The sequence below is a fragment of the Takifugu flavidus genome, chromosome 8 (genome assembly GCF_003711565.1).
Source record: "Takifugu flavidus isolate HTHZ2018 chromosome 8, ASM371156v2, whole genome shotgun sequence".
Classification (NCBI taxonomy): domain Eukaryota; kingdom Metazoa; phylum Chordata; class Actinopteri; order Tetraodontiformes; family Tetraodontidae; genus Takifugu; species Takifugu flavidus.
The window spans coordinates 15595904-15606443 of NC_079527.1; the positions used below are offsets into that span (position 1 = coordinate 15595904).

At 51.2% G+C, this 10540-nt stretch overlaps 2 protein-coding genes and 1 long non-coding RNA gene across 3 annotated transcripts; 1 reads left to right on the forward strand and 2 right to left on the reverse strand.

Moving 5' to 3' along the window:
* Positions 1–145: 145 nt before the first annotated feature.
* ap4b1 (adaptor related protein complex 4 subunit beta 1) lies at positions 146–6403 on the reverse strand. Its single transcript, XM_057039658.1, has 13 exons — positions 6268–6403; positions 5658–5882; positions 5453–5583; positions 5190–5337; positions 4581–4866; positions 4371–4469; positions 3953–4064; positions 3319–3402; positions 3126–3229; positions 1741–1948; positions 1307–1612; positions 1086–1238; positions 146–1012 (listed from the first exon to the last, which is right to left on the reverse strand). The coding sequence occupies exons 1-13, from the start codon at positions 6378–6380 to the stop codon at positions 639–641; spliced, it is 2343 nt and encodes a 780-aa protein (XP_056895638.1). The 5' UTR covers positions 6381–6403; the 3' UTR covers positions 146–638.
* LOC130529455 (uncharacterized) lies at positions 6288–7150 on the forward strand. The gene is made up of 2 exons (XR_008951584.1): positions 6288–6426; positions 6528–7150. It is a non-coding gene; the product is annotated as an uncharacterized LOC130529455 (long non-coding RNA).
* Positions 6946–10539, reverse strand: sephs3 (selenophosphate synthetase 3). Its single transcript, XM_057039667.1, has 8 exons — positions 10223–10539; positions 9161–9264; positions 8897–9004; positions 8665–8819; positions 8395–8485; positions 8107–8206; positions 7791–8003; positions 6946–7692 (listed from the first exon to the last, which is right to left on the reverse strand). The coding sequence occupies exons 1-8, from the start codon at positions 10497–10499 to the stop codon at positions 7457–7459; spliced, it is 1284 nt and encodes a 427-aa protein (XP_056895647.1). The 5' UTR covers positions 10500–10539; the 3' UTR covers positions 6946–7456.
* Between the last annotated feature and the right edge of the window lies 1 nt (position 10540).

Genomic DNA, 10540 nt, shown 5'->3' on the forward strand with positions numbered 1-10540 from the left:
AAGGGTCAGGGTTCCCAGCCCAGGCTGAAGCTGCTGCTGAAGCCAAAACCGAACCTGCTCAGGTGAAACGGATCCAGCTGGTGGCTCCGCCCACCGGCACGAGCCCAATACGGACGGGAAGTCCAAATGAGAGAGACACGAGAGCGACTTTAGCCGAGTCGGTTTTAATCTTCTTCGTCTCACACTCTTCCTCACGCACACTCTCACGCACAGTTATGGTAATAGATAAACGCTGACAGAAACCTGGAGCCTCGTATTAGTCAGCACGCGCTTCGAGCTGCCCCTGAGGGAGGGGGCACACTTCTGACACCTGTGGCGGCTCCCAGATGATGGAGCGCGCGGAGGAAGCCACCTTGTGGTGGAGCCACGTTAACGTTCTGGTGCCTCGGCGTGGGGGGAGGAGTTCACCTTCTGGGTCTGAAGAACCCGGATCAGCGAGCTCAGAACTGTGAGAGCAGCACTGGTGCTACAGGTGGGACCGGAAGCTGCTCCGGTTCAGATGAAAATTCATTTTTTAATCTGCAACAACAGGATTTGAAACGTTTCCATTCTTTTGCAGCGCCCAGCATCACCAACATCTGGCGTCTCCTCTTTCTCTTCCTTCCTGGAGTCCTTCGTCAGTCAAACACTCCGGGGCTTTACTCCCCCTGTGAGGACACTGTCTGCAGGACGGTGGTCAGAATGGAGAAAAAGCCTTTCAGAGCTTCGTCATCGGGCGGCTGCTGCCTCAGAGTCACCCGAACCTCCTCCTCCGGCTCAGCCCCGCCCTCCTTCTGGGTCTCTCCAGGCCACAGCAGCTCCCCCAGGACCAGCGTGTGGCCAGCGTGTGCTCGCTGCGTGTGTGTGTACAGGTACACTCTCCAGGGGAGTGTGTGTGGTGGTGTGAAGGCCAGCATCTGGATGTTGAGCAGCTGCAGGGCTGCCTGCAGGTTGTGCGGCGAGCAGAGCGGCACCACGGCGCTCCGGATCAGCTCCTCCAGGCAAAGGTGCTGCTCCTCTCTCCTCCCAGCATCTAGCAACAGCAAAGACCCTGACGTGATCCTTTCTCCAACATCTCCAACATCAACAGAGACTCAAGACTTTACTTTGACCGGGAGGGAGACGCTGCAGCCGCAGCCACGTGCGCTCAAACTCTTCGGGGGTGAGAGTCGGGGATGACGACAGGCTGAGACCGGTCCCCACCCCGGGAGGCTGGACGGCAGCTGGGCCGCCGGAACACTGAGGTTCCTTCCTCCAGTCTGAGGATGAGAAAGGGCCATAAAAGAGAGCAAGAGACCCCCCCAGGTTCACTGTCCACCTGACTGACCTGGCTCCATGTGGGAGGACAGTGACTCTGGGAGGTCTCGGCTGTTCTTGGCCTCACAGGGGACACATCGAGGGCTTTCTCTGCTCGCTGGCTCCGCCTCAGCGGCGCCGTCCTGCCTCAGAGGCTCCAGAGTGTTGAAATAAGGGGCCCACTGGCTGACGGGCTCAGCAGGGCGGCCGATCAGGACCCCCAGCGAGGGGTCTGACCTCCGACCCAGGAGGATCTTCCTTGTCTCTTCTATCCCACAATGCAACAGGCGGTAGTAGAGGCGCGCCTGATCGTGAACACACATGTCCGTCTCCTCCTCTGGAAAACAAGACACACACGTCGTTGTGCTTCTGCCTGTGTGAGGACGTTCGTAACAGAGTGGGTCACCAGGCTCCTGCCCGCGACCCTGACCCCCCCCCCCCACACACACACACACACACACACACCTATGCAGTAGTGCAGCAGCCTCCCGAGCATGTCCTGCATCTCTGCAGGCCGACACAGGAAGAGTCTGCAGGCCGATGTCAGCAGCTCCATTTTGACTCCCACAGACGCTTCGCTCCTCACGCCATCGATGAACACCTCCAGGGTGTAGGGGGCGCCGGCCACCTGCTCCCCGTACATGCCCAGCAGCCACAGTAAAGCCTGTCTGCCCTGGAGGGAAGAGGCATTGCGACTCGTTAGAGTTCCATGGTGTTTCAGCGACAAACAACAGGTTGCCATGACAACAGATGCAGGTTTTTGCTGGACCGAGCTGGAATTCAGAGCTTTTGCTCTCAGATCTAAAGCTGGGAATGAATGAATGAAACAGCAGCGTTTCCTCTGAGCTTTGCTTCTCTACCTGAAAAAGGCATCAGGAGAATATTTTGGTTTGCAAATTAGAAATAAAAACTGTGGTCCAAGTCAAACAGAATGCAAACAGTGAAGGTTCAGCAGTGTGAGGGTGAAGTTTTGATCACCCGCGCTGTTCGTTCACTAGACTCAGATCAACCACGCAAACAGGAGTTCCTTGCTAGGGGGAGCTGAGCAGCAGTTCAAGCTTCCTCTGTCAACTCTGCTCGTCTGCTGCTCGCTCACCTCTTTTATTGGAGCAAACAGAATGTGTGTTCTAACAGGATCTCATATCTCATCGCCTTCTGACCTCTCCACCCATCTTAACGAACTTCTCTAATCTTGACCAACAGGATACATCTGGATGCTGGGCTTGGTTGTAAGCAGCATCAGTACTTTTGCATTCTCATGTTCTTCTTCTCCTGTCAACATTCCTCAACACTCAAAATCTACATACAATAGCATTTAAAGATAATACTAATAACAACAATAACAATAATTCTTCTCACACCAGGACAGACTGAAACTGAGCTTTCCTTCATAACGTTCCATTTAATCAGCAGCTCTGGCAGCTTCTGGACCCCCTGATTTGTTTGAGGTGATCTTAGGTCATCTATGGAGGACGACTGGTCAGAAGACAAGATTCATCTGCTGTCAACATAATGAATCCTACTGGGACCTGCAGGTCACACCAGTGCTGAAGCTCCTCAGGAAGAACCTCTGGATAGATGAAAGGATGGTCCTTTACGGTGGAGAGGTTCTTCAACAATATCTTCTAACCAAACCTCACCTCTGGGTTATCACCTCCTCGTTGGAGCCATTTTTCTGGCACTGTGAACCTTTAACCTTTATTTATGGGGTAAATAATGGCACTAGAACATCAGCAGCATCACGGACTGTAACAGGAAGTCGAAGAGTCTAAATCCATAACAAAGACTCATGACTCAACGTTGAATCAACGTTGTGCTCCTCAGGACTAATCTGTCAGGATGGCTCTGACCTGGCTGTCCTGCAGCGTCTCCTCGCAGCCCTCCAGAGCCAAACACACCGTGTGACTGTTCTGAGGACAGACCCAGACCAGGTCACGCATGGTCTGCACCACAGCTGGGGACAGGAACACAGGAAGGGTCAAGGTCACCAGGCGCTGAGGCCTCATTCTCCACCGATCACGTGAAGGTATGTGAAGGTTTTACCAGAGGTGATGTGTTCCTGCTTCAGAGCCAGCAGACCAGTGAGGATCTCCAGGCAGCGGTCGCTGTAGCTCCGCCCAACACGACCTGAACGGGAGTTTAGACCACCGAGATGAAAGATTTCAGATCTTTAAAGCTGAACTCAGGACAAAATGAGATCAATCTTGTGGTAAAAGAATAAAGCCGAGGGCCACATGAGGTTTGGACCTCATGAGGTTTCAACAAACATCTTCCACTCGTCTTTTGGGTGAGAGGAGAACATCTGAGGAGAGAACAGAGGTCCGGTGCTTCTGCACTGAAGCTCCTGGCTGCTGTGGAGAACGTGCACCAACACGTGTCGCTTTAATTGGAACAGATCAGAAACCAAGAACCAAGTCCAGGCTGCAGAAATAATCCTGTCCCTTATTGGCTGATACGTTCAGCACAAAGGTCACGTTTTAGTGACCTTTAGTGGAAAATTTAGTTCTGCTGGTGACCAAAATGTGGAAAAGACAACTGAACGCAGACGTGACTGGTTTTAGTCCAGAAAAGTCATTTCACTAGCAAAGTGAGGACATTTGCCTGGTCCTGCCAGCTCCAGGGTGTGTTTGAGGGTTGAGGTGTCCTCATAAAGACAGAAGAACAAAGGTGTGTGTACCTATAGCTGAGACTGCAGCCTGGGCCGTCTCAGTGTTGACGTCGGTGCAGTAACCTTTCAGCTCATCCAGGATCAAGCCAACGTTGTCATCATTGACCAGCTCCACCAGCACCTGAACACATCACAGTAACAACCAGGTGAAGCAGATTTCCACCTCTATTCTTCATTTCCTTTGCATCCTGGCTGATGTGACGTGGAAAAGTTCTCCCACCAGATTCTTATATCAACAAGCCTGACTGGTAACTTCACCCCTTCGTGAGCAGAAATTAATCATCTCGTGCTTTCATCAATTTACTTCTGAAAATGTTCTTAAACACACATTAAACATCGTTTTAAATCTTCCTCAACTTGTCATTTTCAGCTGGAAATTTCAGGTCAGAAATGAGTTGAAAGGAAAGTGCTCGCTGTCCGGACTCACCTGCATCTTCCTCTGCTTCATGTAGGCCGGCTCAGCGTAGCCGCAGAAGAAGCGTTTGTAGTGCGCCCCCATCAGGCCAGGCAGAGAGCGCAGCAGCAGCTGCTCAAAGGGAGGAAGGAATGGGTGAAAGATCACAGCCCGTAACACACCGGCATGAACCCGTGGATGTTTCATGAGTCTAAATGGATGTGCAGGAGGTTTGTGGCTCACCTGAATGTGGCAGAGGGCGGTGAAGCGCAGCTCCCTGGACACGCTCCCACAGGCAGCCAGCAGCGGCCCCCGCGCCCTCTCCAGAGCTGCCAGACAGACGGGAGGCAGCCCTGAGCAGAGGTGGAGGAAAAGGCTGAGGGTGGCGGCCATGACCGTCGGCTGATGGCTGACCAGCGACGCGTCCAGCAGGGACAAGATGTCAAAGAGTTCGTCCTCCGATTGGGGACGGTAACGCTGGAGAATCCTCAGCACCTCACACTGGCCCCACACATCCGTCTCCTTCAGCCTGGGATGACCCAGCAGAGAAGGTGTGGTGGATTTAAATCACAGGGAATCATCACATCTGTGGTCGGCAGACAGTCGGCAGACAGTCGGCAGACAGTCGGCAGACAGTCGGCAGACAGTCGGCTGACAGGCTCAACCTTCACTGACAGGCTCAACCTTCACTGACTGCTGGAGACTGTTCCTGCCTCATCAGGTAAAATCTTTTATCAGCAACATCACAACTATTAAGGAAATGCACCAGAGGTTTGGAACTTTTGGCTGAATTAACTCATCTTTCCCTGCCATCATGAGCTGCACACCCACGGGATCGTTCACCAGATTAACCTGTTGAGGAGGTGATGTGCGATTGGTTTGTTAATAGCAACCCCTCCCTCCTCCTTCAGGATCTCCTCCAGAGCTCGGAGGCAGTTGACCATCACCACAGGGTCCGGGTCCCTCAGCAGGCTGTACAGCTCGTTCACCACTGCGGCATCTGGAACAATTACATTGCAACTGTGGTGACTCAAAACTCGCTGTATGAAACAAAACTAGATGTGAGTGTAATGAAAGTGATAAAGGGGCTGATAAAGGTTGGGTTTGTATCCCACCGATCTCAGAGTTTGGTTGCAGATTGTGAAGCTTTGCCCAGCCGAGCACAGCGACCCGTCTCACACAGGCCGCTCGGTCTCTCAGACCTGCTGTCAGAGGCTTCTCCACATACTCCACCAGACTGGGTAACCTGGGAACACACACACACACCAGCTACAGGCCCTGGGAGGTTTGGACAGTAATGGAGGTGAGCAGCAACCACACCTGAGGTTGCTCATGTTCCTCAGGGCCAGGCTGCGGACCATAGGGTTGGGATCCTGGCAGTCCTTCCTCAGCGTGTTGATGACCAGCAGGGACAGCTCTGGATTTAAAGTCGCGTAGGAACAAAGGAAGACGTAGACCAGTTTTTTCTGAACAATATCCACTGAGGCGCAGGCTTTAACCATCTCGGAGAAGAGGCCCGACACATCAACGCCCTGTGACATCGCTCTGGTGGGGCGACAGGGAGAGAATTAATGTGCAGTTCTCTTCTTCAATTTAAATTACTCAAACTTATATAGTAACAAGATCAAGTTTAAAAGAAATCCTGGTAAAATATTCCAACTCTGAGTATATTTAATAAAACATCAATTTAAAAAGAAACAATGGCTTTAGAAAAACTTTAGGTTATACACTGACTGTCTTTCATTTAACGTGGGACTTTTACTTGTCTCTGACTACAATTTGGGGAAACTGGACCATTCTTTTACCCCTGTCGACTCTTAACAAGCCACTGGCAGGTGAGAAACGTGATCATTCCCATCAAGAGGAATAAAAATATGCTACTTTGTGAAGCGTTAGTGGGTCAGCTGTTAATCGTGAGTGAGACAGAGACCTGATGACTTTGAGGACAGTGTTTCTGTATCTCAGCTGGTCAGACTGGACATTAGGGTTGGACAGGGCTCTCCTCAGCTCCCTCACGGCCTCCTCGTTGCCCAGATAAGGCATGATGTCCGCGCACGGTCCCGGAGCCGCCGGAGCTGCCACAATACACGTATGGGACAGATATGGACGGCGGTTTGTAAGACGTAAGTTTACTCCATAAAACCACACACGATAAAAGCATTCAAGAGCAAAACGATGAACGCACCACAGAAATACACGCAAATGCCTCAAGGACTAGTCGTGTCTCTAAAATCGATGTCGTTTAACAGCAAAATCAAACATCATGACAGTATTGTTGACATCGGCTACTTCCGCATTTCTTCTTCTGCATATTGCGCTCGTCTATACTGCGACCTGGCGGTGACCGGTGGTATTACACGGCAGCCTCACGGTGCCAGGATCCATCCCGGGCAGCTCAAAATTCGGCTGCTTAATTTAAAGCTGTGTCACTACATGTCATCTTAAAAATCACACTATTTAATACAGTTCAATACTGCCCATTTATTGTATATATAGATGAGCACTTGCAACGAGATAGTCAATCGATTTAAAATATTGAGGCAATAATTGCAAATGGGAAGAAAATCATTAACAATTTCTCTGTAATGTAAAGAAGCAGTTCCAACACTGTGACTTAATGAGTTGATTTTATTGTGAACAGCAGTAAATCTACAAAGAGTCAGCTGTGGATCTCCACCATCACGCGTCTCGCCATGATCCGAAGGCACACATCCGCTCCGCCCGACCCCGTCGGCTGGGGTTTGCAGACAGAACATCATTAGAGGAAGCAAGTGAGACTTGATGCTGGACATCCAGGCGCCTGACAGAAGAACGTATTTCTGAACACCACCCTGACCGTAGACAGGAAGCTGCTCAAGCCTTCCTGTGAGCCCGGAGGGGGCGGAGCCAGAAATCAGGGCTGAATTTCATTCGTTAATGGGGGGTGTTGACGTTATTCCCCGGAAAGTGTCGACGGAACAGCAGCCACGACCGTCCCGTCACACGTAAGCGTTTGGAATGTTTTCTCTTAATTATTAAAGTTTCCCTAGCATTTTTGGCATTTATTATTATTATTCGATTACGCCTCAACACAATGGACAACGTACACACACACACACGCACTCACACACTCACACACACTATGATAGGTTGGGACTGGGAGCAGGGCTGTTCTCCTGATTGGCTACTTGACTCCCCCGGGGTGGGACCTCGATGATGCGGGGTTTGTCAATGATGCGAGCGCGTCGGTCGCCCTTCTCCACGATTCCAATGATCCAGGCTCCACCGGCGGGCCCCTGCCCTCCAGCGTTGGGGCTCTTCATCTCTGCACAGAACTTGGCCGCCTGCTCTCTGGGCAGACTCACCAGCAGCCCACCTGAGCAGGACATGAGAGGACGAGGGTCAGCGGAGGCCCAAACCTGCTTTATGAGTCAAGATCTGGGAAACATTTCTCATCCGTCTCAGGTCTCCTACCCGACGTCTCGGATGACGTCCCCTGAACCAGGTTGAACAAGTTCCCGCAGGCTTTGCTGACGGCAGCCATCTTGGCGATGATGGGCAGGTTATGAATGACGAACGCCACCTCGCTGCATTGCTGCTTGGCCAGGTTGTTGGCGTGGCCGAGCAGCCCAAAACCCGTCACATCCGTGGCAGCGTGGGCCTGGTACTTGTGCATGAGAGCAGCCGCTACACACACACACACACACACACCACACACACACACACACACACAGAGCACATTTATTAGACAATTAGCCTGAGTTTTATCACCTGTAACTGACTGACGTACCTGTGCGATTCAGCGTTGCCATGGAGAACATGGCTTCCTGATAAGCCTCTTTAACTTCCTCTTTGGTGATGACCAGTTTGATCTTGTTCCAACGCTCAGGCTGTGATATAAAACAAAAAGTCGATGACAACATGTTTGATCTTCATCCTCTCAGTTAAAAATGCTGAAGTTGAACATTTTACATCTTCAAAATAAATAAATAAATTCCCTAAAGTGATGAGTGTCAGCTTGTTAAAGATGATCCGCACCCAGCCCATTAACGAGTGTTTAAACCGAGCAGCGACTGACCTGATCGAGCCACTGGTGAGCATTCACGGCCACCTGTGTTCCCAGCGGCTTGGTCAGAACCAGGACGTCACCTGGGACGGCGCCGTCTGGCCTGGAAAATAATATTCATGTGATATTCATCGACTCTTTCAAGCCTGAACGTGAAAAGATCGGAACAGATGTTCTAAAGTGGATGGATTTTTGACTCAAACAGCGGAAACATCGCCCCCTAGCGGCGCGGCGGGCGTGGTGCATTCTGTAATTCTTAATGAGCAACTTTTATTGACTCACATGATGAACTCGTTAGGCTGGCAGACAACTGAGGCCACGCCCCCTATAATAATCCAGGGGTTAATGACCGTCTGGCCTCCCGTAACAGACGTTCCTCCCTCCTCTGCAGCGTCACGAAAGCCCCGAATCATCAGCGGCATCACGCGCTCGCGGTCCTGTGATGCACATGTAGACAATTAGAAAACACGAGGAGATGTTTGCTCGTGGCCTCGAGGCGTCGTGCTGCTTCTACCTTCTCATTCATCTTCTGGCTGAGGCTCAGCAGCATCAGCATGTTGTCACACTCCGTGATGCCCATGGCGTAGAGGTCGCTGAGCACGTTAGCACACGCTATCCTGCCCTGTCACATCAAGGATTCCAGTCACATTTACACATTTCAACCCTTGAGAAGAAAATGGTGGAGCCTTGATGGACATGTAGGCTCCTCCACGTACACGTGATGCAGACACACGCTCACTTCCCCCTACGAGGAGTGGGGAGACATCCACACGCTCACCATCATATAAGGGTCCTCCACCAGCGGGTAGAAGAAGTCTGTAGTCTGGACCAATGACAGTCCTCCGTGTCTCAATGGGATCACACAGGAGTCCATCCCCACACCTGGAAACAGCACAAACTGGTTATACTGGGACAGAGAGGATCAGTAACTGGTTATACTGGGACAGGGAGGGCCAATGACTGGTTATACTGGGACAGAGGGGGTCAATGACTGGTTATACTGGGGCAGAGAGGATAAATGACTGGTTATACTGGGACAGAGGGGGTCAATGACTGGTTATACTGGGACAGGGAGGATAAATGACTGGTTATACTGGGACAGAGGGGGTAAATGACTGGTTATACTGGGACAGAGGGGGTCAATGACTGGTTATACTGGGACAGGGAGGATAAATGACTGGTTATACTGGGACAGGGAGGATAAATGACTGGTTATACTGGGACAGAGGGGGTAAATGACTGGTTATACTGGGACAGAGGGGGTCAATGACTGGTTATACTGGGACAGAATACAGTAATAACTGGCAACAGATGAAGGCTGCTCCAGTGCAGAACATTAGGGGACTGCGGGGTTCAGAGTCACTTTCTACTTTCAATTTACTCCAAACTTCTGGTACTTTTTATACCTTTACCTTTCCAACATTCGGCTCTTCTAGAACTTAAACCGATTAAAGGCTTCTCCATCGAAAGCACTGCGTAATCAGGAGTTTGATCTTTGAACCTAAACGATTAAAAGATTCGATTTTGCTGAATCATGCCTGTAGTCCGATTATGTGCCCCGTGATTCTCTCAACACTCTCGCAGTTGTTTAACATTGGTGGAAACCATAAATTTTAGAATACAAAACGTCAAAGTAGCGCTTCTAAATGACTGTGAAATCCAGATGTTACGGGTTATTAAACTCGGACCGTGTTAATTCGCCATTAGCTGTCACTGGAGCTGCCATCTGACTTCACGCATGTTAGCATTTTAGCTGGCTAGCTAGGAGACGCTAAAGGGTTCGAGAGAGGATTTTAATCAACGCTAATGCTAACGTAGCTAACTTTGTATGAACTCTCACCGAGTCGAGGACCGGGCAACTGCTGGACGAAGTCCGACGCTTCGTCTCCGGCCTTCCCGGTTCCATCGGCCTGGTCCGCCTCCAGTCCCGACAGGAGTTTGAGCAGAACCTCCTGCGGGACTTTGCAGCCTCATCCCTTCAGGTCCGAGAAGGCTGTGAGACGGAAGCCGCGCTCCAAGCCGTGGTCCTCGGGTTTAAACTGCGTGTATCCTGGCAGAAAGCAAGCGTCGGAGCCCGCAGCCTCTGCCGGGAGAGGCGGGGACGTCGTGCCTGACATGACTAGCGCTCAAACGCACAATGGCAACGGTCATCCCGGGG

What these genes read in the sequence shown, in the direction of transcription:
- ap4b1 (XM_057039658.1), bottom strand. Translation starts at nt 6,380, where the DNA reads ATGCCTTATCTGGGCAACGAGGAGGCCGTGAGGGAGCTGAGGAGAGCC. An exon ending in GCACATCACCTCCTCAACAG is followed by an intron (nt 4,867 to 5,189) that starts GTTAATCTGGTG and finishes GGGTCATCCCAG; the next exon opens with GCTGAAGGAGACGGATGTGT. An exon ending in GTCCTCCCACATGGAGCCAG is followed by an intron (nt 1,239 to 1,306) that starts GTCAGTCAGGTG and finishes TCTCATCCTCAG; the next exon opens with ACTGGAGGAAGGAACCTCAG.